This window comes from Canis aureus, chromosome 5, assembly GCF_053574225.1.
Source record: "Canis aureus isolate CA01 chromosome 5, VMU_Caureus_v.1.0, whole genome shotgun sequence".
NCBI lineage: Eukaryota > Metazoa > Chordata > Mammalia > Carnivora > Canidae > Canis > Canis aureus.
The window spans coordinates 19,884,882-19,907,695 of NC_135615.1; the positions used below are offsets into that span (position 1 = coordinate 19,884,882).

The 22,814-nt window shown below is 37.6% G+C and overlaps 1 protein-coding gene across 2 annotated transcripts in view; it reads right to left on the bottom strand.

The window, feature by feature from the left end:
* Positions 1 to 22,814, bottom strand: part of TMEM236 (transmembrane protein 236) — a 38,109-nt gene that overhangs the window by 5,340 nt on the left and 9,955 nt on the right. For both annotated transcript variants that reach the window (XM_077897050.1, XM_077897048.1), the window contains 2 exons: positions 17,017 to 17,089; positions 12,914 to 13,052 (listed from right to left, as the gene is read on the bottom strand). In XM_077897050.1, the coding sequence (XP_077753176.1) occupies positions 12,914 to 13,052; positions 17,017 to 17,089 (212 nt within the window). The remainder of the gene's footprint in view (positions 1 to 12,913; positions 13,053 to 17,016; positions 17,090 to 22,814) is intronic.

Sequence of the window (22,814 nt, forward strand, 5' to 3'; positions counted from 1 at the left end):
TCAATAGAGACTGAGGGATTCTGTTGTCCCCTTTCCAACTGAGAAGTACTAGAACTATCAGCTAGAAAGTTCTGCTGGCCTGCCAGAGGGCAACGTAGTGTTGAAGAAGCCAAGAAACTGGTCACAAATTTATCCTCAAGCAATGTAAACTTTCATGTATTCAATACTATTCCATTTGAGTCAATAACTAGTTCCCCTTCAAATTATTATTTTTTTAATTTCCACTTTGTTCTTTTGTTGTTGTTAGTGTTCTATTGGGGTAAAATGATATTTATTTGTGCAAAATCCATAAAAAATATAAGCATGAAGAAAGAGATCTACTCACTTCCTTAGAGTCCCTACATAAAGCAAAAGTAGCAGGCATTCTGTGGAGTTCCCTACATCTAATGCCAGGTGTCCAAACAACTTTTTGTCTTCATTGTGAAAGCTAAAGAATAAGAAAATATCATTTAAATCACAGATAAAAGTTTAAGTAGGTAACTCACATCTATTTTACTTGATTTTTTTATTATTTATTTATTTGAGAGTGAGAAAGATAGAGCATGACCGGGGATGGAGGGCAGACAGAGAGGGACAAGCAGACTGTGCACCCAGCATGGAGCCCAATGAGGGGCTGTCCCACCACTCCAAGATCATGACGTGAGCCGAAACCAAGAGTTGGACACTCAAGCAACTGAGCCACCCAGGCACCCCTTGATTATTTCTCTATTTTGATGTATTTTTATCTTTAACTTGTCCCCCAAAGTTTTAGATAGCTCACAGGGAAAACCTAAGAACAACAATAACATATCAGTAGTGGAGAATTTTCTAAAGTGAGCATGTATTCCTCTGGCGAGAGAATAGGAAAAAAATAAAAGATATTTATATACAAGAGAAAAAGAGAGAATCATAAGGAAAGGTGCCTAAAACCAAGACACAAATGGAACTAACACTAAAAATACACTGGTTAGGCTCCCAATGTCTGTCAGTAGCAGACAGATTTTAGAGTGCCATACCAAGCTCAACTGGGGATAGAGGATGGTAGCAGATACTGTGGAAACAGCAGTCCTAACCTCACCATCCTGTCACCTGTGATCACATCAATAAATACAGAAGAATAAAAAGTGGTGGGACTTTAAAAGGAAGGTTAGGGGGTACATGGGTGGCTCAGTGGTTGATCATCTGCCTTCAGCTCAGGTTGTGATCCCAGGGTCCTGAGATCAAGTCCCGCATCAGGATCAGTCCCACATCAGTCCTGCAAGGAGCCTGCTTCTCCCTCTGCCTATGTCTCTGCCTCTCTCTTTGTGTCTCTCATGAATAAATAATTTTTTAAAAAATAAAAATAAAAATAAAAGGAAGGTCAGTTCTATTGAATGGGTCTGAGACTGGAGGTCAGGACGGCTCATCTGAGAAGTAACAGTTAAGCAGAAACCTGAAGAGTAAGGAGGAAGGAACTTTCTAGGTGGTAGAAAAGGCATGTGTAAAGATCTTCCAGCCAGAGTGATTGAAAGAGGGAAAGTTTTATAAGGAGTTGGGGAGGCAAAAAGGGAAGAAGAGCAGAAGAGCCAAAACCTAGTAAGTGCTCTCTATATACCAGGCACTGTTTAATTCATTGAATCCTTAGAAAAACTCTATAGTATAGATACTTTTATTTTCCCACCTGGAAGATGAATAAACTGAGGCACAGAGAGATTAACAATTGTTTCTAAGGTCACACAGCTAGCAAAGAGAGCGACCAGAACTTGAACCTCAAACCCTTTGCCCCTAGATCACATTATAGGTGGCGGAGTCAGTCATAAAGTGTGTGGCACCTAACAGGCCATGGTAAAGTCCTTGGGCTTTCTTCTAAGCTCAGTGGAAAGCTGCTAAAGATGGAAACTGGAAGGCAGAGGAACCAGAAAGGATATGGAGACATCAGCAAAGAGGTTTTCAAGGCCACAGAGGCAGCTGCTGTGAAATGAGACTGGTACCCAATTCACAGCAACCAGATCAGATCAGAGAATTATTCAGGAAAAATAAAATGTTCTAGAGAAAGTGAAATGCTAATAAATTAGAAATAACATTATGAGAAAAAAAATCTGGAAGAGAAGAAAATTAATTGTCATTACATATAAAGTATGTTAAGCACACAAAACACTTGGGGTCATAATCTTGGTGACTACAAAAAAATGTAATAAAATACACTGCAGGGCACTTATCTACATTGTTATTTTGAAGGTATCTACTAACTAAACTCAACTGGACTATGGTATCAGTTGTTTCCTTTGAGCAGCACATCTGAGGTCAGGGAAAACCACTAACTTCACTGCCAAATAATAAATGATGAAACCAGGACCTCCCTCACAGGGTGGTTATGAGGAATGAACAGGTCAATATGTGTAGAACATTTAAATAGCGCCTGACACACAGAAACAGACATATGTGTTAAACAAATCAAACAGAGCAATCCCTAAATATCAAAGTGCAATAAATAGTAAAAGGGATCAGTCTGTTAAACTTTGGTTATAGTTACACTGTTACCCACTATCCCATTTATGGGGGGGAAGGAGGACAAGTTTGAGAAACTGTGTCATACTACAGAGCCTTCAGGAGGTCATGACTTTAATTCTTATATTTGCCTGTTCATACCACGCAGAAAAATGCTCCCTCCTTCCAAATATAAATAATACTAGCAGGTGCAGGTGCAAGACAACTTGCAACAGCTAACAGAGGAGTCTATCATGTGCATCTCTTCCCAATTCCATAATCAGTGTTCAGTGACATCATCGCCCTGGTAGCTTTAAAATGGTCACAGAAGGAGTAATGACACCAGAGAAATGGTGGAAGGCTACAAATCAGGGTTTTTCCATGGACCTCCTGCAGAAATGGCTGTTTACACGTTGACCAGAATACTACTGCCTGTGTTCAAAACGGTACGCAAGTTCTCACCAGATAATAATTCATAACAATAATGACTTCAAGACAAATATTCAACCCACCATCAATGCTGCAAGAGCTCATGGACTTTCTTTAGAAAAAGCATTATCCTGTTTTCCAGTACGTTCAAAAGCCTATTCACTGCCAGTTCCCTGCCAGGCATGAGAATAAATAAATGTATCATTTCTGAATTTTAGGCAATGTAAAATATTAAGAAAATTCTTTTGTCTGATGTAGCTTGAAGGCTGGATGATTTAAAGACCATCTTCCCGGATATTATATATAATAATGCAACAATTAATAATTATAATATATTACATATATAATATGGTCAATTATAAATATATAATATACATTAATATATTATCATTATCTATTATATAATATTGAATATATTATATTGAATATATATTGAATATATATTTAAATAAAACATAAATCATAAAGTAAAATGTTGAAAAGCATGTGGTTATCTTATTTCCAAATATAAATAATACTAGACTTTGAAAAGGTTTGAAACGTCTTTACTGGTAAGTGCTTGGATATAGAGCAAAGCTTGGAATCCCAGCAGGAACCCAAACTGGTTGACAAAAATGGACACATAGGGAAATGAGCCTGTTTTGGGCCTTCAGAGCACTTGCCCCAGCTTTAATTATACACATTTGCTAGTGTAGTTTAGTGATGTGCTATCATGTCCACTAAACTGAGAGCTCAAAAAAAGGGGGACTCTGCCCATTTTCACTCACCACTGTACGCCCAGGACCTAGCAGAGGGTCTGGTAAAGATGCTGTGTAAAAGATGGGAAATGTTCCTGTTCTGGGGTCTGTTTGCATAAAGGAGCAATGGGCATCTTGGGGGGGAAATGCACACAAAGGCAAGTAAGCCAAAGCATGAATACCAGCAGAATAACAATGCACCTCCCCCTCCCCCTCTGTTCAAGAGGAAGGATGACTCTGGAGTCCCGCAGCACGGGATCTGCCACTAAGATTGCCACGTAGCCCAGATCCTGGAGTAAGACCATGCGACTGCTTCAGTGAACAAGCCCTGGAGGACGTAAGGAGGTCCTGGCAGCACAGCCCGGCCCCTTGCAGCTCAATGGTGAGAGGAGACGTCACACACGGCTAGAGGCCCAGGAGAGGAGCCAGTGCCAGTGTCCCCTGCATTGCCCAGCAGGACTGGGACAGCCATCAACGGGAGATCCACTAACAGCAGACATTTCAAAGGCTTCCCAGGCATTGGCCATGTCAGGAGTCACCCAGTCAGGGAACAAAAATGCCCACGTGTGATTCCGAGAAGCCAGCGTTTGTGAGTTCATAGGAAACACTTAGAATACCACCCCATCCAGAAATAGGCGGACATGGGTTTCTAAAATAGCAGGTGGAAGCAGGGCCACAGCAAAATGGTGCTCCATAAAAAAAAGACCCTACCACGTGAAACACAGAATGACCAAGAAGGTCCATACATTATGCAGACCATCAGCTCAACAACCTTTTTTACTCTCTCCACTCCAAGACCAGAAAATCTAGACATGGAAAATCAATGACCTATGCCTTTACTTTCAACCTGGGACGATAATCTTTGCTGATTAATAATGAGAGGAAGAACAAGCCCTGGTAGTATCACAAAGTAAATGCATGCTGAATCCTTTGTGTTCCCTTATTTCTATCCATCGCCCTAAAATATTTACTTTGAAAATAACCTGCAACTCTCAAGAATTTCACTTTATCTGCTAAAGCTGTTCATAATTTTTCCCCATGTAGGAAAAAAGTAACAATTAAGTGCCAAATTGTTACAGTCATGTAAAGCTGTCCTAATCAAAGGGTCACAATTTGATAGCACCTGAGCTCCTACATCTATTGGCAGGAGTATTGCTACAATATAGTTTCTGGCCCAATATACACTGACCTAATCCTGACAGCTGGTACTTCATTAGAAGGCGTAAATCAGAAATCCTACCCTTCTCTCATCCTGTTCTGGTAAAAAGATACTTATTTCTTGAGAAGGGGGAAGAAAATCCTAAAACTAACACACTTTTCTAAAACTTCCTTCTTTTAAATAGCAAAGGGGGTTGTGTGTGAAGGAAATACATCCCTCCTTTTTGGCATGGCCACGAACACAGTGTTCCTCATATGTACTCTCTAAACACATATTGCAAAACACATTATGGAAACCCAGCTCACACGCTGGGCTCATATTGTATAATAAGCTTTTTCTTAAAAAGAAACAAAGGGGAACTCAAAGTGCCATTCATTTTATTCAGAGAAAAAGCAATGTCTGGTTTTTATCTCCCCTTTATTGTCTGTGGTAGCTTTTACCTTCTATTTGGTTAAAGTGTGTGGCATTCCCTTTCAAGGAAATATGGAAAGCTAGTAGCTTCAGGAATTTGGATTTGGGCTTTCAGCCTTTAACTTGGTATATGTCACAGTTCCTGATACGTGGGCCTATTACCAGGGGCCCTTATGACGTCAGGGTGGGTACCAGAACTGTTTGGAATTTTTAAAAATTGTGGATGCCAGGCCTTAAAGCCTGGCATATACTTCAAGCCAGAAATTGCTGGTCTAGGCATGTAACCCGAAGAAGTAATTGTAGATGCTGAGACCCTAACAACTGTCCCCTGGTGTACTGATCAGTAGATGGTGCTCATGCATATGTATTTTGCAAAGATAACTCTGGTGAGTACCCATGGGTAAGTCCCTGCATACATATTCATGGGATGGTCCATGATTCACTGGAAATAGCTTACACGCTCAATAAAAATCATCATTGTCATTCATTTAAGAAACTGTAGAATTCAATAAGAAGAAATAAGTAGTAAAGTAACAGATCATTTTCCTTCTTCCATTCCTGCTCTGCGAACTCCTAAACCTGGATCAGGCCTCCAGTTCTATCTTTTCTACAATCAATGCCCAGATTTCTCAGTATCGTTGAAGTAAGGGCTCATAATCTTGATTGGTCCCAGGACAAATTCCTGGTTTCCATTCTAGACCAAACCCTATGCATCTCTCATGCATCCATCTCCTTTCCTTTGACCCTCAGCAGTTATTCCAAACCTTACCCATCCTGTTACAGATTCTCTCCCTTCCATCCATCCCCAGTGCTCTCTACAGGTAACTTTGCTTTCTATTTCACAAATGCACTGGGGTTTTAATAGGTGTAAACTGCCCCTGCTTGCTTTCTGTGCATCCCCTTGAAACGCATTCACAAGTGTAAATCACCTAGGGGGCTTTAAAAATTACTTGTGCCTGGTCCTATCCTCCACCAAAATGATGATTTACTTATCTAGGGTTAAGTCTGGGAGTCAAAAAAACTTCAAGTCCCTTAGGTGTTCTGAATGTGCAGTCAGAAGTGAGAATGACTGCTCTTAATTAGGGATACAAATCAGAATCCAGTGAGGTTTTGTTTTTAAAAATTTAAATATAGGGGCAGCCCCGGTGGTGCAGCGGTTTAGCGCCGCCTGCAGCCCAGGGCGTGATCCTGGAGGCCCGGGATCGAGTCCCACGTCGGGCTCTCTGTATGGTGCCTGCTTCTCCCTCTGCCTGTGTCTCTGCCTTTCTCTCTCTCTCTTTGTCTCTATGAATAAATAAATAAAATCTTAAAAAAAAAATAAAAATAAAAATTTAAATATATCCTCAGAGATCCTGATTCACTATATCGGGGGTTGCTGTGACTGACACATTTTTAAAGCGCTCTATTAAGTCCTTTTTTTAAATGTTGGAAATACCAGGAGAAATGGACAGAAATACAATAGAGGCAGGAGTCTAAAAGCTTTGCCTCGGGGCGCCTGCGTGGCTCAGTCAGTTAAGTGTTTGCCTTATGGGTCAGGTCCTGATCCTGGGGTCCTGTGATTGAGCCCTGCACTGGGCTTCCTGCTCAATGGGGAGTCTGCTTTTCTCTCTGCCTCTGCCCTGCTTGGGTGCTCTTTTTCTCTTTCTCATAAGTAAATAAAAATCCCTTTAAAAAAAAAAAAGCTGTATAAGATCAAGTAAATAAATATAGTAATTATCATTTCTGATCTATTGGTTACCTATAATTAGTGAGTTTATACCCTACAGAGATTCCAACTTCTTCTCTTCAGGAAATATATTTTTTTAAGATTTTATTTATTTATTCATGAGAGACATGGAGAGAGAGGCAAAGACATAGGTAGAGGGAGAAGCAGGCTCCCTGCAGGGGAGACTCAATCCCAGGACCCCGGGATCATGCCCTGAGCCAAAGGTATACGCTCAACTCTGAGCCACCCAGGTGCCCCTTCAAGAAACATTTATATGTACAAAACTTTTGAGAAAATAATTAGTGAATATTTATATCACATTGGAGTGGAGTGAAAAAAAAATTTTTAAAGCATAACACTGTAGACAGAGTCCAGAGAGGAAATATTTACAGATTGTATTATGTCACAGTTAGAAAATTCCTATATCAAAAACACTATAGTAAAATTAGAAGGCAAATAACTCTGTAATATATATTTCTGACAGGCAAAGTTTAATGTCCTTACTATTTACAGAACTCATGAATCAGTAGTAAACAACAACAAAAGAATGGACATAGCAACAGAAAAACAAATCGAGAACATAAATATATGATTTAAAAAAAATACAATTAGCCAAGAAACTTATGAGAAAATGCACAACACAACTACTGCCTTAAGCACATTATTAAAATAATAAGATACTATTTTCACCAATGAAACTGGCAAAGATGAAAAGGAATACGTTACCTGAAGTTACAGGGTTGAGGAGAGATAGGTGTTTCCTTACACTACTGTTTAGATGGTAAATTAGGGCATTCATTGGAGGGGGCCATTTGATTTACTGACACATCAAAAACCTTAAAACCTCGTATATACTTTGAGACAGAAACTGTTCTTCTAGGCATTTAACCTAAAAAAGTAATCGTCTATACTTCTGAGATCCTGCAGCCCTTGGCCCCAATCTCTGGGTATTAAAGAGTCTACACAGTAGGAACTGGACTAGGTCCACTGAGAGCAGATTTATTTGAAAACCTTACACTGCCAACATCGTACCTGGCACTTCTTACTGATGTGACAGTGGAAACCACCTCCTCTGCAGAGCTCTGATGTTCTCCACTCAAATAGCCTGTTGATCTCACCTCTAGCAAGCCGTCTCTGACTGTGCAGATATCCCTAATGCAGCCAAACCATCTTGCTATCCCGTTGGTACAATCCCCTACAAACGACCCCCTGTGTATTTGTCTGCATGTGCAGCCAGTCCATAATAGTCCCATTTTCTCTGGCAAGTGTCATTGCCAAGGAGTCTGGGCATGTGCAGATGCTCAGGGTCTTCTGAGGACACTCTGTGGTCATCCTCCTGATATCATTCGGCTGTGATCCAGTGGCAGTTAACTCTCTCTGTCCCCAGCCACTGCTTGGCCAGTCACCTACAAGTGGCTTCTAACTCTCATATACAGCCAGGGTCCTCCAGACACTGATCACCTGCGCCATCAATGCATGTGCACTCTCCACACATGGCTTGCCTCCCCTGCTTAACTCCAACCATGTCACCCTGCTCATTCTCACCACATCCTTTTGCTTTTTGCTTTTTCCTGCAACCCTTTTTACTTCTGAATAACAGTCATAACAATAGTGTTTTTAGTAGTTAAAAACTAGAAAATAATCTAGTCATCCAACAACAGGAGTTAGTTAATCACAGTTAAAATATGTTGGGGTTCATTAATATAATGGATATTATTCAACCAATCAAAACTATGTAGCTGAAGAAGATACAATAATAAGAATGATACCCACCACATATTGTTAAGAAAAAAGATGCAAAATAGGTTTCCTTAAATGAAAAACGTCCATGAAGATGTTCTTATCAGTTATAAATCTCTAGTCTACAGGATCATGGTTGACTTCCATTTTCTTCTTTTTTTTAAAAAAAGATTTTATTTATTTATTCATGACAGACACTAAGAGAGAGAGAAGCAGAGACATAGGCAGAAGGAGAAGCAGGATCCCGAAGGGGAACCCAGTGCGGCACTTGATCCTGGAACTCCGGGATCATGCCCTGAGCCGAAGGCAGACACTCAACCACTGAGCCACCCAGGTGTCCCCCATTTTCTTCTTTTTTGTTTATGTTTATTTGACGATCTTTTAAAATTAATATGTATTATTTTGGGAAAACATTGGAAATAAAACAATTTGAAGTAGAATGTTCAAAAAATGCATCTGTTTTTTATATGTGTTGGGCCTCGAAACCTATGTATGCTCTGGTGGGATGGACCTGCTCACCCAGCAATGCTATATTGTAGTGGATTTTAGTATGTTGTATAGTATTGTATTGTATCCTATCCCAGAGCAACAGCAGTCACAAGATATTGGATAAGGATGCACTTTGTCCTTTGGTGGTTCAGTGCCATGATGCCCAGAGATCCATGGGCTGGAGAGGTAGAGAACTGGCCACCTGAGTTATGGTATTGCCTTAGAATCTAAATGAGGTCTGAGGTTAATGGTTAACAGACATTTTGCAGGAAAACCATTTTCTTTCCAAATGAAATCTTACATAAAATATCAACTCCTAAACAAACAAAAGTTGTATTGATTTGGTTCAAGTGGGATTTGGGGCAACCAATGACTCCAGTTAAGCCACCCTTTCTGCCCACAGCCCCTGATAAGCAATGTTGTACAGGTTTCCAAATGGATTATTTGAGAATCAAACAGTAGCTAGTTTTAAGAAGACAACTTTCATTCCAGCAATAGGTTTTCCATTTAGGGAGTGAAATTCAACTGGTTATTTTTGCCTGTGTATTACATGTATACCTGACTTTCTTGAGACCCAATCTTCCTTCTATGTAGAAAACTTTCCTCACTATGCCTGCTTGAATTCCTACAAATCCCAGATATTCCCTTTAGTTTTTTTCTGATTTCCAAAACCCTACATTAAATGAAGTACTCCTTCACATGTCACCGCATAGTACTTTAACTATGACACTCTATTATTCCTCATGTAACACAGTGCCTGAGCTAGGATTATACTATTCAAATGAGTCCTTGCAGGTAGAACTGAAAATATGCATCCTAACCACAGACTTCTTTGTGTGTCTGTTTGCATTGCTGGCTTTTATGGAGGTTAAGGAATCTACATGGGGGCAAAGAGAATCTAAGGGTGACCATGATTTGGGGTTCAGAAAATACAAGTAAAACTGATAAAGGAGAAACTATGAGATCCCATGGAAAAAAACTACCTCAAGAAAAGGAATCTGGCTCTACCAGAATCAGCCACAAGATCTAGTGATAGGAGGGGAAATGATGGTTTCCAGTGGAGTGGAATGACCATTACTTGAAGTTGTTAAATCACAGCCAATCTCTTGGTACTTATACATTCTGGGCATAAAAGACTTGTGTTCCCAAATGAAAATCTATTGCTCTGTTTGGAATGTCTCTAAACAAGTAGAACTCAGTGAAGGAAGTCAGTCTTCCAACTGTCAAAAGAAAAGCAATCAGTCTAAAGCATCAGCGGAACATCAAATAATATCCCAGAGGCAAGTAATAGCAGCACTAAAAGCATTTAGAGCAGAGTCAGTCAAGAGTGGTGGAAAAATAGCATGACAAGTTGTTTGTCCATGATAACTGAAAAAAAGCAGGAACAATGGAATATTTAGCAGTCTGGACCAACAAATGAGACTACAAGAGACTCACCTTCGGTCTGGCTTAAAAAATGGGAAAGGGAACAATATGGAAGAAGGGGAATGGATGTCTAGTCATTCATTGGTTGGGATTGAGCTAGTAAAATTCAAATAGAAATATCAAAGTGTGCTCATCTGTACCCTCATCCTAGTAAGAGCTGGGGACATTCAGGCTGTATACTTATTATTTGATCCCATGACTGGGACTGACATTATTAGGTATGGCATACATCTGTGAGACAGCTGTGCCTCAAAGATCTGTGTATCAAAAAATATTCCCATGTGAGGCTCAGGATATGTGAAATGATGAGCCTGGATGTTGTGACCTGATAATCACTTGATACTGAGATATTTCAACTGGTAATGGAAAGTTAGCAGAATGGACTCCTTGATTCAGTGAAGACTGCTTTAAGCATAAGCATATTTTTCTATATTGAATAACTTTTATTTAAAATTATAGAAAAGGAAAAGCTACACAAAGATCAAGCTTTTCTAGCTTGTAATTGAGATGGTTGAGATGGCATGAAAGTGTCCAGAAAGCGTTGTAGATTATTTTATTTTCATCTCACATAAGGTCATAACTGCTACAAGCTCATAGATGGGTAGGTATTTCAAACTCTCTGAATAAAGCACAGAACAGAATATACTCCCTTTCCCAAACATTTTCCAAAGGAAGCCAAATGTTTCTAAAGCTTGTTCACCACCCACCCCTACCCTACCTCTTGGATTCTGAAGTGCCACATGCAGTGACAGCATATTTTAGCATACCGGCTTATGTTCAGATTTATGAATTACAACTTCTATGTTTATGAATTTATGTATTAAATTCCAGAGAATAAATGAGAATTCCCCATAAATTCAAAATTCACATAATTTATTTTATTAGTATGCATGTCGGAATGCGTATGGCGGACTATTTGAGTTCAAAAGCTTGCATAACAGTTAAATTAACATATATTCATATTTGCAAAGGTATTTTGAGTGAATGCTTGTTTTTTAAAGCATGATTTTGTTAAATGGTGGAGCTATTAAACCAGACATTAACCCTCCCAAGGTTGGTCAGACAAGAGCTCAAGAAGAAGGGTCTTCAAACAAGAAAAAGCAGTTGTGCAATATGTTATCAAGTGTTGTCTCCAAGACTGACTTCTTTGGAGTTTTCTCATTTCAATTCTCAGTGTAATTACTGGATACAGGGAAAATTCCCCTTTAACAATCCAACTCATCACTTAAAATATAAAATGCCAATAATTTATTTCCAAAAATGCCCATACGTTTTTTAGAAAGAGAACTTTCACTAAGAGCTTAAACAGAAAGTCCACATTAGAATGGAAGTTATAGCATTATTAAAAACAATCCAATTTCAAAATAGGTTTGCATCAGGAGTCTAGAGAAGTAGCAAAGGATATGACAATTCAGACAATTCCCAAATTCCAAATCCCATCAGATTCAGACAAATACACTTGACTCTGGAGGGCAGAGGTAACTTAAGGATACCTTTTCCTCAACAGATGGCCACTAGCTACCATCTTACCTACCTTATCATACCCTATGTTATGTTAAACTAACAACCATCATCTCCTACCAAGGACAAAGTACAGAACATGAAGCTCAGAGTCTCAGATTTCCTGATGGCCTCCCAACTCAGTTTAATTTCTCAATTCCTGGAAGGCTGGTGGCTCATGTGCCATAAATGATTCTCTGGTCTTTTCCTTCCTGGCTGTAGTAGTCATCCCTATTACTCTAAAAAATTCCCTAGTGACTCACTCAATTTAACCCAACCACCCTACCAGGCAGGAAGTGAATAGACAAAACTTACCCACTCCAAATATAAAATCTTAGCCATATAAGAACTAGAGCATACACTTATAAATTAAACACAGATATTATCACACAAAATTAACTGAAAGTTGAGAAAATTTAAGAACAAACATAATATTCAATTAGCAAAATACCTTTTTTTTAAAGGCCAACCTAAATTAGGTTTGATTGATCTTTTTTGCAGTATATCTTGATTTTGTTAGTGTGATATTTAGCTTTTTGACAATCCACAATTAAAAACACATAATTCTCTAGGACATAATTGCAGTAGTCACATTGATTTCTGTATCAAAGATGTCCACCCACAAAAAAGCAAAACAAAACAAAAAAACCCACAAAGGTGTCCCAAATTAAGCTACTTATTTACCTAAACTTAAGGTTTTAGGAGAGTTCCTAAAAAATATAAATCTATAATAATTTACCTAGATAATTTTCTCACTAGAGTAAACAAAATTTTTCATATTAAATATTTGTAAGTTTATTCTTTATCAGTACTACCAAAATACAAATAATCTGTCAAACTCCTAAAGATATTTATATTTAAAAGAATACTTACTCTTTTGCTGCCCTCTAAGAGGATATATCCTGAGTTTTTCGATAATATCAACCACAATCAAGGAAGTCAGAACCAGAGAAACTGGCAGGTCAGGTAATGTTTCAGGTAAGGGAGACGCAGGACCATTATTTTTTTTAACCTGTTTTCAGAAAACCATTTGGAAAGATTACATTTTCATACTTTCTTTGTTTAAAATTCTTTTTAATAGTCTGAAGCAGCACTAAATTAATTATAAAGATATTTCCTAAAAGACTAGAAGTTCGATTTACAGCTTTTCAGGTGTTCAACCCCATAAAACTTGGTAAATACAGGCATAAATATAACAGCAGGCTCCTGGTAATGATGGGATGGGTAATTTCCTCCAACTGTACTGCTAAGCAGAGCCTTTGGAAGTCCCAAGGTCAAAGAATTAGGGGCATAGATGTTGGATGGAGTTCAGTGTCGTCCAAGAAGGGAGAGTCCTGGTAAATCCAGCCAACTTTTGGGACACTGCCTTCATCTGATTAAGGTATCTACCAAAAAAAACCTATAGCAAACATCATATTAGTGGTGATATGTTGAGAGTTTTCCCTCTGAGACCAGGAAGAAGACAAGGTGCCACCATGACCAAGTCTATTCAACATTGTACTAGAGGGTCCTAATCAGTGTAATGAGGCAAGAGAAAGAAATAAACACTGTAAGTATTGGAAAGAAAAGAAATATGTATCATTATTCATAGACTACATAATTGTACATGGGTAAAACCTCCCCCAAATGGATAAATTATTTCTAAATACCCATAAAGGGAAAATGACATTTTTAAAAAATGATACCATTCAACGCAACCTCAATCAAAATTCAAAGTTTTTGCAGAAAATGATAAGCTGATTCCAAAATCCACATAGAAATACAAACAGCAAGACATTTAAACAAAAAAGATATAAAGATTTACTCTTTTGGATATAAAGAGCTATTATAAAGCTGTAAGAATTCAGTGTGGTGTTGGCATAGGTATATAAAAGCAGGCAGTGGACAAAACAGAAGTCTTGAAATAGATGTGTGTGTATATTCATATATATATCACACACACCCACATATATATCAAATAGACACACACACATGTGATTTGTAACAAAAGTAGCACTGCAGAGAAATGTGGAAAGACAGACTTTTTTAACAAATAGTGCTCTATCCATTAGACATTGATTGGAGGAAAAATGAACTCCCGACTGCACAATATATGCAAAAAGTAGTTTCAAATGGATTGTGAATCTAAAAGAGAATGTAAAACAAGACAGGCTCCAAAATAAAGTATAGGAGGAAATCTTCCGGTCTTTGAGGTTCAGTCACAGTATGACATAAGATTCTCAAGTTATCAAAATTACTATCTATGAAGAAAAGAAACTGATAAATTGGGCTGTTTTTAAATGAACAACTATTTATCCAAAAATAGCATGAAAAGTAATAAATCACAGAGTGTGACTATATTTGCAATACATATAATCAACAAAGAGCTTGAAATGAGAATATATATATATATATTTATATATAACTTCTGAATAAATTCTAAAGGTAAGTGACACAATAGGAAAACGTAAGAATATGCTCAATTAGTTATTGGGGAAATGCAATATAAAACTACAATGAGATTCAAGAATATACCCACCAGAAGGGCTCAAAGACTTACAAGGTAAGGTTAGTGAGGATATAGACCAATAGGCATGCTCATTCTCTGCCAGTGTTAAGTCTAAATTAGTAGAATCTCTTTGGAAAACTGGCATTTTCTACTACAGTTTAACATTTGAATATATTAAGACCCATCAATTAATACTCCTGCATATTTAACCAAATAAAATTCTTGCATATGTGCATCAGTAGACATACTCAAAGACATTCACAGCAGCATTATTTGTACTAACCAAAATCAGAACAACTGAATGGAGGCATCAAAAGCAGAAATGATAAACTAACATATTCACAAAATGAAATATTCTACAGAATGAAAACGAATGGACTATGGTTGTATGAGTCACACTTTTGAATAAAAGAAGCCTGACACATATTAGGTAGATAATTAGATATACAATAGATAAGTGGCAGATATATAATTGTCTTTCCCTTTAAAAAGATTCAAAAACAGAGAAACCAATCTGTGGCATTAGAAGTTAAGGTAGAAATTACCTTTGGATATTGGATAGAACTGAGGACACTAGTTTAAAAGACATCTAGTTAAAAGAAATAAAGGTGGATCTGCTTTCAGATTCCTGCTTTTTTATTTTTGAAATTAATGTTCCTGTCTCTCATACACAAACACAGAAGGGTTTGTTTGTTTGTTTAATTAGCTGCTAGACCTTCCTTCACAATCTCAGAGGTAATGATGATCTTAGGACTTTAAATATATACAATGTAACTTGAGGAGGACGGAAAGGTGGTCATTGCAAAAAACATGGGGGTTGCATTTAGGGAGCTGGCAAAGTTTTACTTTTCGACCTGAGTAGTGTTTACACAGGGGTTCACTTTGTGATATCCATTAATAGTGTATATCTTATGTTTTATACACATTTCTATTTGTGTGTTATACTTCAGAGAAAAATTAAATGAAAGAAGGAAAAATGCAACAGTGGGTAAGAGCATAATAGAAAATAAGCAAAAAGGGCAATCAAAACTACAAATATACAATCATTTTATGATAATAGCTTTCCTTAAAATGTTGTAAACTGAATTTTTAAAGGTCTTGGGAACCTCTCAAGTGCTTTACAAAGTCTTTGGGGAGGAGGGAGGAAGAAATGATAAATCTAGATAAGAATATTCACATATTGCTGTTTGATGCAAAGTACATTTGTGGAGCTCTTCTGAGGTCACTCTAACACATTCATACATTGTCCTAATGTAGCATCTAAGATATATTCTAATGACCATGTATTTCTATTTTTTTAAATTTTTATTTATTTATGATAGTCACAGAGAGAGAGAGAAGGGGGCAGAGACATAGGCAGAGGGAGAAGCAGGCTCCATGCACCGGGAGCCCGACGTGGGATTTGATCCCGGGTCTCCAGGATCGCGCCCTGGGCCAAAGGCCCGCGCCAAACCGCTGCGCCACCCAGGGATCCCCAACCATGTATTTCTAATGATATCATACACTACCCAGTACTCACTTCTCTCATAATGCCTATCAGAACTATTCTAATTGCCTATTATTTTTCTCTCTACTATTAATAATTACTGAAGGCCAGAGGCTCTGTCAAATTTTCTGAGTGTTCTATCCCAGTACCTAACACAGTGCCTGGGATGTAATATGCACTTGATAAGTATCTACTCAACATATTTCATCTATGAAATATAAAAGAATTTAAGTTGTTCACTTTGGAGAAGTGAAAATTATATTTTTCATAGCATCATGTAAATTAATAAGGTTAATAGGGCATTATTCTTCTAACCTAAACTTCTCACAACCTGGAAATTTTGCCTATAATATTTGGGAAAAATGAACTGAAAACCCTCTGGAACACCACAGTTCCTGGAAGGCAGCTTTGAACCAGCCTCTCACATAAGGGAGTTAGACCCTCAATCCATAGGAGTTGTGTATGTGAGGTAGATATACAATCTACTGAATGCTGAGAACCAAGCCCTATAGATGCCCATCTACCAGAGTCCTTTTGAAGCTGCATTTAGTCAAAATATAGTCATATTTACTTTCACATAAATATGATGTACAAATCCTTCGCCAATGGATATATTATCAAAGGTCTTGTAATGTGAGTAGTTCTTCCTTTGGATATTGTTTAGAACTGAGGACACTAGTTTAAAAGACATCTAGTTAAAAGAAATAAAGGTGGATCTGCTTTCAGATTCCTTTTTTATTATTTTGAAATTAATGTTCCTGTCTCTCATACACAAACACAGAAGGGTTTTGTTTGTTTGTTTGTTTAATTAGCTGCTAGACCTTCCTTCACAATCTCAGAGGTAATGATGATTTTAGGACTTTAAATATATACAATGTAACTTGGAAGAAGCCTAAATAAAATAAACTTTAAGAGAATTTTCAGGCATATTATTCTATCAAAATTCAGTAACAAGGGAAATTTCAAAATCTCAAAATCTTGGAAGAAATAAAAATTCCATACCTCAGTAACTGCGATAGAAAAGCTGAAGCTGGGAAGTGTAGTGAATACAACACACATCACCATAACAGGTCTCCTAGCAAAGGAGAAAAAATAAGCAAAAGCAATAATGTACAAGAGCAACAGTTCCTGTTACATTTTGCTAATTTTGCAGTTCCTGTTCCATTCATCTATAGTTTTTCTAAGAAACAACTGCTTCCCTATTTCCATTTCCCAAATGTTTGAGTATGGCAAAGGGCAACACATGCAATAACCGGAATATTTTCTAGAACAAAGGGGTGAAACATTTCCAAATAACTAGCAAACTATGGATTTCTAAGAGCATCTCAGTGCAAGACAAGAGACATTCAACATTTTCATTATTCATTATTTGGAATCTTGCCCCAAAGTTCTAGCTCTGATGACCAACTAGAAAAAAGAACATGACTTTATTAAGGTATATTATACCCTATCTCTAAAATTGTTTTTTCAAAAAAGACATTTACAAATCATATATCAAGAATGACTTCAAGTGAAAACATTTGGATATTTCTTACTTGAACCAAAAAAATTATATATATATATATATATGATATATAAAAGTTATATATATCACATATATAGAAAATATACATACAAAAATATAAAATTTTATGTATGTCACATATATATAAAATCACATATAGTGATGCCTGGGTAGCTCAGTGGTTGAATGTCTGCCTTTGGCTCAGATTGTGATCCCGGGGTCCTGGGATTGAGTCCTCATTGGGCTCCCCATGAATAAATAAAATCTTTTTTAAAAAATCACAGATATATGTATGCATATATATTTCACACATGTTTTTGGACCACTTCTTAAACTTTGCATGATTAATCAAATAGTTATTGAGATATAATGCATATATAATACATAAAATGTCTTATGACAGAAAGAATTAAAATATACACTTACCATAGTTAATTTATGGGAAGATAAAATATATTCAAAGCTTCTGTATAATGAAATACTTTCTCTTTCCTTAAATATACATTTTACTAATTATATTTATATGATAATGTGTTTCTAAGTACAAAAAGTATTGAACTCTTTCAAATAACTACAGATTTTCCTTGGTCCCATTTATGCCAGCCTGGTCTTAGATGTTCAGGATATAGATGTAAATTATGAGGTAGGACAGACCTCTTTCCTAGTAAGACTCAGAGGTACAATGAGGTTCTTAAGGAGTAGCTTTGCTTCCTTTCCTGATCCCAGATCCAGGATCTTCTAGCACCCAGCTCTCTAAAACTGGCTAGAGCCTTCACAGAATCCTCTTCTCAGCCTGTGTTCAACAACAGAGAGTGCCCCAGGCTTACTTCTGCTCTTCTTCTTTGTGTATATTTTCTCCCTCAATTATCTCAGCCAATCCTATGGCCTAAATACCACCCACTTACCCATGACTTCCAAATATAATATTTTTATGACATGTATATATATATATATATATGTATTATATATATAATATTATATATTCCTGAGCTCTGGGCTTGTATGCCCAATTCTATTTGGTACCTCCACTGGGATGTCTAACAGGCCACTCAGATTTAACAGGCCTGAAAAAGACTCCACATCCTTCTCCATACTTGTTCTGATTATCATCAAACGCTGTCTGGTTGACTGCAAGTAGATTTACTGAAAATACATTTCCATTCCATCCTTTGTTAACACTGTAGCTCATCTGCTATCATCTCTCATCTGACTTCCTAACCGATTTCCTGTTAGTACTTCTATTCTTGCCTAGCAACGTTTTCTCCATAGAGCAAACTGTTATATCTTTAAAATGAAAAACATATCACTGCCCTGCTCAAAAATCTCCAATGATGGGGGTGGGGTGAATGGAGAGTTAGTGTTTTGTGGAGATGAAGCTTCAGTTTTAGAAGACGAAGAGTTCTGTGGATTGATAGTGGTGATGGCACAACAGTGTTTTTTATTTTTTTAAAGATTTATTTATTTATTGACTCATGAGAGAGGCAGAGACTGTGAATGTTCTGAATGCCACTGATCTGTACAGTTACAAATGATTATGATGATAAACTTTATGTGTATTTTTCATAAAATATACACGTGTGTATTTTATATATTTTTAAAAATATCCAATATGTGAAAAATGTAACTAGAATAAAATTGAAACCTATTACCCTAGGCTACATGTTCTATACATGGTTTCTCTTCTTCCTCCTACTCTCTTTCTCATTTAGAATGACTTTTCTCTCTCTCAAAAATTGTTTTTACTCCAGCCATACTGACCTTCCATTTATTTCATGATCACAGCAAGCTTGCCCCACCTTCAAGTTGTACATTGGCTACTCCCTTTGCCGGGGGCTCTCTATTCCTGGATCTTCTGTGTCTGACACCCATTGCCATCCAAATTGTATATAGTCACAGCCTTATGACTATCTGAAATTCTGCTGATTATTTCTTGTTTACTCTTTACACATTCCTTGTTGCCAATCCACAAACCAAGTTCCGTGGGAGCAGGAAACTTATCTGAGTGGTTTCACTATGTTATCTCCACTGGCTAGAACAACATTCTAGTACTTTTTTTGTGCAGTGAAACTTCTGAGAATTTTATAAATCCTATGGATGTTTCTCAAAATATAATTTTTAAAAACAAAGCAATTATATTGAAATTCAGTTATCCCAATTTTTAAAAATTCTGATATAGTAATACATGTGCCTATCTATGAACACATTTTCTTCTTATTTTCTTTGGAGTACCCAAGATCTAGTGGAAACTGAAATTACTCATAATTTCAAGGTGGTGAAGATCATAAACCATAGAATGAAGTAATGTGATATGAAAAGACCTATGTAATGAAATTACAGATTCTGGTAATAGTACTTGTGGTTTGTTACCAACCTTCAAAATTATACCTTTCAATTTTAGAGAGGTTAGTAAAAATAAAGATGTAACCTGTTCCTAATCCAAGTTCTGTGTTTTATGTAACCAGAAATAATGATAATTTATATTTGAAAATCTTTACTGCTAATATATTTTTATAATTTATTACTAAGGGTTGTGGGTTAAATTGTGTTCCCCCCAAAAGATATGTTGAAGTTCCAACTCCTGGTACCTTACAATGTTACCTAATCTGGAAATAGGGTCTTTCCAGAGGTAATAAGTTAAAATGAGGTCATTAGGGTGGGTCTTAATCTCACATGGCTGGTGTCCTTATAAAAAGGGAAAACTTGGAGAATGTATAGACAGAAGATTATGTGAAGAAACACTGGAAGACATTGCATGATGAGGAAGGCAGAGATCAAGCAGTGTGATGCATCTTTAAAGAGTACCAGCACACTGTGAGAAGCTGGGAGAAAGGCCTGGGACAGATTCTCCCTTACAACCCTCAGAAAGAATCAACTAACACCTTGACTTCAGATCTCTGGCCTCCAGAATTAGGAGACAGTACCTTTCTACTGTTTAAGCTCCCAAGTTTGTGGTACATTGTAACAGCAATCCTAGGCAATTTATACAATGAAATTTATGTTGAAAAACCCACAGACACATCTTTGAAGGTGTACTCATGCTAAGACTAGTGCAAGGCTGTAGAATGCCTAAGGAGAAGGACCTGTGGATGTGGTGTAAGTTCCAGATGGAAGGATGAGTTAGGTCACTACCAGTAGAGCTCTGTGGGCATCTGGAGTAAATTAGAAAGAGACTCCCCCAGGAGTAGGCCTACATAGAAAGACCTCAGCCATGGTAAGCTAAAGATTCGTATTTGTGCAGGAAGGAAGACTTATGGCCCTGGGGTTTCTCATGGAGAAAGTATGGTGAGTGGAACAGGTCAGATAATAACTTGGGAAACCACTCTAAGCTCAGAAACTTGTACACATTCTCTATCACCTAGCTCTTCAAGTCAAAGTTTCCTTCCTTGTCTTTCAAGACTTCCCATGATCTGTCATTAACTTCCCAACAAAAAATAACACTTCTACTTGACACTATCCCCAGTGAGCTCATACTATAAGTCAAGTTCTGCATTTATCCATTCATATAAACTGTTGTTAAATATGTGAACTACACTCTGTTCCCGGGACGGAAAGATACATAAGGCACACTCTGACTTTGCAGCACTTAAAGGCCATGGAAGTTGCCTCAGCACAAGATGAGGTAACTGCAATGAGAGCAAGTTTTTCTAGAAGTCACACCCTCAGTTTTGAAACTCCTTATAAAAGTGACACAGTTCTAGTTGAAGTCAATACATCACACCAATGGCTGAAGCTGAGTTGCATCAACAGGACATCAGGGTTATCAGTGAGATCATCTGAAAATTAACAAGCCAGTCATCATCCCAAGGAAATATCCAAAAGGGCAAAAGGTCCAGAAATCACAGGACAAGAATACCTGATGAAACCTGCACACCACAGAAGATTTAGGAGACTGCCATGGGGTGTGCATGAGATGGCAGGGTGATGTCACTACTTTCAAATATTTGAAAAACTTTAATATACACACTTTCCTCTAAGTCACCCCTGGAGACACAATTTTGGGAATCATCATATAAGTGGCATTTTATATTATGAGACAATTAGAGTTCTTGTAAAGCAATAAAAGGGGGGAAATTGGAGGACACCCAGGTGGCTCAGTCAGTTAAGCATCCAATTCTTGACCTCAGCTCAGGTCGGATCTCAGGGTCGTGAGTTCAAGCCCCATGGGCTCCATGTTACACATGTTAGACATGGAGCCTACTTAAAAAGAAAGGGGGTTCTAGGGGGTTCTAGAAAATTGGGAGTGGGGGTAATTGGGCAGAGTTCCTGGACATGGCCAAATTCACTAGCATATAAAGGGAGGACAGAGGACATGAAGTCTACAGAAAAGATGGGGAGGAATTTTCATGATGGCAGATTTTATTTTCATATATGGAAATAAGGAAGACTATTTTCATAAAGACACAAAAACTAGGGTATCAGAGCCCCAGCATTGGTTAATAAAATGTTCTTCATGCTTCCTTGAACAAAACAACCAGGACAAATGATCTGATCTTGGTTTTGAATATATGAAAATTTGGGGAGCCATGTCCCATGTATGATGATGGCCCTGGAAGTTAGTGCCTAACTCGGGTGAGGAAAACAGTCATGGAGAACAAAGAGGTAATGCAAGAGAGATGAAAGAGGAAGATTTAATGGAATCTGGTGACTTACTGCTCAAAGTGGGAGAGAAAAGCAAAAGTAAATATACTCCTGATATACTGGATATCATGGGGGAAGAAAGAAAAAGCCTACAGTCAAGTATCACAAAATTACTGCCAGTGAATAGAAGATGGACAAATACATTGAAAGAAACAAGAGTGCTCTCGAAAGAAGTAACTGTGAAGCACCAGCGTTTAGTTCATGGTAACTTACTAATGACCTTCCCAGTCCTGAAAAGAGCAAGCTCTACTTCCTTCAGTTTATTCAGCCTGTCCAGCAATGCCCAAGTATTATTACCATGGTGCATGTGACCTGCGTGTGCTGCTGTGGAATATTAAGGTGCTCAGGAGACAAGGCTCTGGGGACAGAGCATCCTGTGGTCAGTGTTGGCTCCACAGCTCACTCACTGGCTGCATGGTCTTGGAACTTCTGTGCCCCAGTTTCCTCATTTGTCAGATGGGTGCTCTAAGTGTTCTCACATATAAAGGTTAGAAAATAAGCTAAAATAATATAGGCAATGTGTTTACAACTATGCTTGGTACATAGTGCTACTATTGAACAGCTTTTGATAAGTACTTCTTTTATTTTACTATAAGTACAATTACTACTACTATTACTAGCACAAATCAACAGCAAATCCTGTCTAATAGGTTAAGCA